Raw genomic sequence first — 6,000 nt, forward strand, 5'->3', positions numbered from 1 at the left:
AGGGTTTTTATTTTCAATAGTATAAATACTATTTGTAAGGATAAAATATTCAAACTTGGTAATGCTATTGATATTAAATTTATATAGCTTGTATATGAGAGATTCTCATATTATTTAGTTTTTTAATAAACTAAATTGACATATTAAAGAATAACTGGTTTTAAAATGTTTTTTTTATACTACTTGTTCATGAATTGATATTAATAGGGTGGGGGGGTTTTATTTCAATAATGATAATGTCTTAAAACATTCATTATGTGATACTTTTATCACATCTGGTTTGACTTTTTAAGATTTATTGTCAATCTTGTTATAAGTTGAATGATTATAAGATTTGGATCATACTGTTAAATAATAAACCAACATCCAAATGAAAAGAAGAAGAAGAAGAGTATTTATATATAACTAACAAAGAAAATAAATATTCATAGAAGATTATTTATAAAATTAAGAAACTAGAAAAACCATAGAATGTTTTATCAAATAATAGCGACAACAAGTGGAAGTTGGGTAAAATGTACAAAGAAAAACATTATATATAGATAATTTATTTTACCTACATTAGATGAAAAATATATAAGCAATGCTCATTAATAAGTTTCTTTATTAACCATCTAGGTGGTGCCCAAGTGGTAAAGACTTGGGACTAAGGGGTTTGCTCCCTCTGTGGTCTCAGGTTCGAGTCCTTGGTTGCTCATATGATGGCCCCTGGAGGCTTACATGGTCGTTAACTTCAAGGCCCGTGGGATTAGTCGTGGTGCGCACAAGCTGGCCCGGACACCCACGTTAATCTAAAAAAAAAAAAAAGTTTCTTTAGCTATAATAGCTAACGGGTATATTTTTCACCCATGACATTATTGCTTCTTGAATGGCTTCATATTTAAATTTTATGAATAATACCCACTACACATAATGTGTAACTGTAGCATTGTGTAAAATTAGATACAATTACTAGAATCTTGTTGTTAAAGATATTTTTTTTAACATAAAGCTATTTTCTATAATCTAATAAATTTCTCCTTTAAAGATAAGAGTCACAGAAACAAGGATTACGATAAAAAAACAAAAAAATACTAACAAACCTTGTAAACACATAATAGAAAAATAATACCATGATTTTTTCAGCACATTTTAACTATAAAAATAAATATATGATGATTTTTCATGATTTTTATTGTTATTGACAACAAGTATAATGATTCTTTATAATACCCTAAACAAATTAAAAATAATGATTAGTTACAAATTAAATTATTTTGATAAGAATAAAGGATTGATAAATTTATGCCATAGGATCTCAGATATATATATTGATTGGTTCATCCTCTTATATCTTTTGCACATTGATGGAAAATCGATTGAAGAAATCAAAGCCCAAAAATCGAGAAAATCATGATGTGAACATAGAGTAGGAGCAGAATTCTTTAAAATGATTTTTACAACGAACAAAGTTAATCAGAAGATCACGAGTTGGGCACAGAACAAAAATGTTGATTCGAACCAGCTAGGCCATGCGCCCACATTGAATGGGCTTAAACCACCAAGCAAGTGGTTGGAGGACAAACACACCACGCCGTGCCCCTGAGGGTTTAAGTTAAAAGAAAGCCCTAGTTCGTAGTGGTAAATGACAGGGTGACAGGCAGACAGACAGGGCATCTTCTTCCTCTGTATGTTTTAGTCGGCCGGTCAGTCACATTTGCAGGTATGCTCTTCAAAACCTACTCCATTTATACTACTAGTACTAAGCACTTGTTGCATAGAAAATCTATCATAAACCCTGCTTTCAACCTCCACACCAAACCCATTTCAAGCCTCAAAGTTGTGTGGCGCAGGGACCCACAACTAGACCATGCCATCGAGAGAGATAAGCCATACAAAATCTGCTCAAAAGTTGTCAAAGAGGTCCTTAACGAACCGGGTCAAGTAATCCCACTTCGTTACCTCGAAAACAGGCGCGAGAGATTGCGCCTCAATGTAAGAATTTCTACTTTTCTTAATAAAAACCCTGCCCTCTTTGACGTTTACCAGGATCGAATCAAACCCAAGTCAGAACCCGTCCGGTTTGTCCGTGTTAGCCATCGGTTAAGGAATTTTCTTGAAGAAGAGAAAAGGATTGTTTTGGAAAATGAGGGGTGGATTGTTTCGAAATTGTGTAAGTTGCTGATGATGGCTAAGGATAAGGTCCTTAGTGTGGATAAATTGGTACATGTGAAGAGAGAATTTGGTTTTCCTAATGACTTTTTGGTTAATTTGGTACCTAATTATCCAAACTATTTTAGGCTAATTGGCCCTCCTGAGGAGGGAAAGTCATTTCTTGAGTTGGTTGAATGGAATCCTGAGTTCGCAAAATCAATAATCGAGCAAAGAGCTGAAGACGAATTTAGGTTGACGGGAATTCGTATCAGGCCTAATTTTTACTACAAGCTTCCTCCGGGTTTCTTCTTGAGGAAGGAGATGAGGGAGTGGATTCGGGATTGGTTGGAACTTGATTACATATCACCATATGTTGATGTGTCACACTTGGATCAAGCTTCACAGGAAATGGAGAAGAGGACTGTTGGGGTTTTCCATGAGTTGCTATCGCTTTCGTTGTTCAAGAGGATTCCAGTGCCCATATTAGGGAAGTTTAGTGACGAGTACAGGTTTTCCAACGCATTTTCAAGTGTCTTCACTAGGCATTCAGGAATATTTTACATGTCACTGAAAGGAGGGATTAAGACTGCGATGCTAAGGGAAGCTTATAAGGACAGCGAGTTGATTCAAAGGGATCCTTTGCTTGAGATAAAGGACAAGTTTATTCAGTTGTTGGAAGAGGGGTGGCAGGAGAGACAGGAGCAGTTGAGGTCACAAAGGGAAGAGGTTAAGAAGAACAGAGTAATGATGGCATTGGGGGATGGGGACACCGATGGACAAGAGAGCAGCAGGGAATTGGATGGGCAAGAAGTCAAGTGATAGCTGTGACTTCCCAAGTTATGCTGATATCGGGAGGAAACAAAGGCAAGGAGCTGCTGATGCTTAATGATAAGGAACAGTCTTCCCAGAGTGAGACACATACTGCATGATTTTCAATATCTCACCAAGGTTCTGAACTTCCATGAAAATATGGCAATTAAAGGTAGGGCTTTGTCATGATGGCGAGTGGTGATGGCTTGAGATTGCATAACCAATTAACTCTACCAATTGCGAGTTACAACATGTTAAATTTCTGTGAGTTCCTAAATGTCTTTCTTCTTTGCCTGTCCTGTGCAAGAAAGTTCAAAATGAAAAGCATTTCTAAGGAAAAAGAGACTTGATTTTGTTTTTAAAACAGATTATCGAATGGGTTGTGAGTTAAAACATGCGAGCTAATCAATAAATCATCGGGTCATTTCCATCTTATTTTGTGTGCCCGAGAGGTGATAGTTTGATGAGACACGCATGCTGTCATGTGTCAAGTATTGCGGTGAATATTATTCTATATTTGGATCTAAGGATCATCCTGATGATGGATTAAAAAAAAATAATCTCAATAAAAATTTAATATTTTGATCATTAATTTTTTTTAACTGGTTTTAGAATTTTAATAAGAAGACCGATTCATATCATTTATACTATATTTTATCTAAGATAAACTAATATTATGTTTTCAAACCATTAGTTTGTTTTATAGTTAAAGTCAGTATACTCTAATAAAGTGGGCTATAGATTTATTATAATTTAATTTTAGTTAATAGGCTTTTGATTTAATTTGATGGGGTAAAATATAAAATTAAAAAATCAAAAATTTATTTTTTTAAAAAGTATGATTTGTTAGCTTGCTCGTAAATTAAGAATTATAATGTGTTTTTACTTTTTTATTTTTATTTTCAAGATAATAATAGTTGTTTATTTTTAAATTCAATTCTTAATCAAATTTTAACTTTAAAAAATTAAATAAGTTTGAATGAGATTTTATTTTTCATAAGCAATGTAAATATATATCTAAAGTGCATGTATAAAGAACGATTGAAAGAAGAGAGAGACTAGGCTGGTTTTATTCAAAGAAAATTTAATTAGATAGGCACTAAGGAAATGAAAAAATCAAGCAAGTTTCGTCTCATTTAAAGAAAGAAAGCAGTAAAGAATACAAAAAAAAAATATATTGCCCTCCACCGCTTGGTTTTTATTTAAAGGTTCTGCAAACCAGGTTAGCTTTCATTCTCCCTGTTTTGGCAGGGTTGTAGCAAGTGTGCGTTAACAGCTCATGCACGCTTGCTCTTTGGAGTAGGCAGATCACTAGCTTGGGCTAGTGACTGGGCTAGTCTGGCTAGGTCTAGCCCAACCCATATTAGTTGGGCTCGACCTAGCTCCCTAAAAAAAAAAAGAGTGGGTTCGGTCTAGGTTTTAGGTCCAGTTAGTCTAAATTGTGTTTATTAAGGGTGTGTTTGGCAAAATATACCTTTATGCTTTGACTATAATTTTTATCCTTACTGTAGTTGATATTTGGCTAAACGAGCTGCTTTTTTATATTAGAAAATTCCAAAAATATTTAGAGATCTTCGTTGTTTTATTTGTGGGCTTCACGCATTTTGATTTACTTTTTTTTTTCCTTTGTATTTTGTATGTTTTAAGCTATGTGTTTAATTTGTGGACTATTACTATTAAATGCAAATATGTCGTGCAATGTTTTTTTTATTTCCATCTAAAAAGGGAAAATGATAATAAAGGATAAATAAGAAAAAAAATAGCATACAAAATTTCTTCTTCAAATTTATTTTTTTTTGCAAAATTATTCACTAATGCCAGAGTTAGAAGTATTGTATTTTTTAGATTTGCGTGATATTTATCAATGTCAGAGTTGAAAATATTCGTAAGAATTGTTCACTGACGCCAGAATCAGGAACATGAAAGGAAAAAAAAGAATTTTTTTTTTTAACAATTTTAGATAAAACTAACAATGCAACTTGCGTCAATTATGATGATTAACGGATGATAACATCTTTCCTTTGGCATAACTAGTTTCGTACTATTGAATCTCTGTTAACCAGTTAGAGTTCTTAGTGATCATAATACTAGGTGGTGACTCCTTGAACTAGATATTTTCTCTTAAAAGAACAAGACGCCAAATATCTATTCTTTTTTCCAATCAAGATTGTTTTTTAATCGGTCGCCACAATATCCGAGTATAACGAGGTTTATAGTCAAATCTAATTATTCTAAAGTCAAAATATATAAAATAAAAAAAAATAGTTTTTTATTTAATATTAGAAATATCTCTTAAACATAAGTTAATAATATCTATATTAAAAGAAAAATAATAATTTTTTTAGTATTTTTAAAATCTACGCTAAATTATCATGGATTTTATAAACTTATTATTAAATAATTGTTTAGTCTTCAAGTAAATTTGATAACAAGCAACTTAAAATCATTTTGGTTTCTTTTTTGTTTCTAGCAATTTTTGTCCTTTTATCCAATTTTTTTTTTATGTTTTTTTTTGAAAGAGATGCCTATGTCACCTCAAGTAAAATAAATTAATAATTTTGAGATGAGCGTGTTAAAAATTAAACAAGTAAATTTTTGAATTTTTGTTATTTTGAAAAGGCATTCAAAATGTCAAAAACAATACAAAATATGTCAAAAATATATATTTTATAATATTTTATTGCTTTTTTATTATATATTTTTTTAAAAGATAAAGAAAAAAAGGTTCATAAATCAAGTTATGACAAAAATTTTAGATTTTCTAATCTCTTACTTTTCAGCTTCCAAACATTTTGTCTATTGATATGTAGCAAGTTTTTATTCATTGTTTATATGAATTTTAGATCTGGCACAACAAAATAAGATCACCTGGTAAATGCATGAATGCTTATATATTTATGAAAATCTTGATAAAGTCTCATTATGTTTTAGAAGTACCTCTTTGTCCACTTTATGAAAATTACAAAGATATTATTATTATGTTTAGAAATACGATGTAAATTGTATTTTAAAAAAATTTAATTTTTGTATTTAAAATAATTTTTTTATATATTTTTA

The 6,000-nt window shown here is 31.3% G+C and overlaps 1 protein-coding gene across 1 annotated transcript; it reads left to right on the plus strand.

The window, feature by feature from the left end:
* The first annotated feature begins 1,560 nt into the window (after nt 1-1,560).
* On the plus strand, nt 1,561-3,327 carry LOC105113178 (Ubiquitin carboxyl-terminal hydrolase family protein). Its single transcript, XM_011009237.1, has one exon. The coding sequence runs from the start codon at nt 1,705-1,707 to the stop codon at nt 2,950-2,952; it is 1,248 nt and encodes a 415-aa protein (XP_011007539.1). The 5' UTR covers nt 1,561-1,704; the 3' UTR covers nt 2,953-3,327.
* Nucleotides 3,328-6,000: the final 2,673 nt, after the last annotated feature.

This window comes from Populus euphratica, unplaced genomic scaffold (assembly GCF_000495115.2).
Source record: "Populus euphratica unplaced genomic scaffold, PopEup_1.0 scaffold390.1, whole genome shotgun sequence".
NCBI classification, from domain to species: domain Eukaryota; kingdom Viridiplantae; phylum Streptophyta; class Magnoliopsida; order Malpighiales; family Salicaceae; genus Populus; species Populus euphratica.

Excerpts from the sequence above, each read along its gene's own strand:
- LOC105113178 (XM_011009237.1), top strand. The coding sequence starts at position 1,705 with ATGCTCTTCAAAACCTACTCCATTTATACTACTAGTACTAAGCACTTG.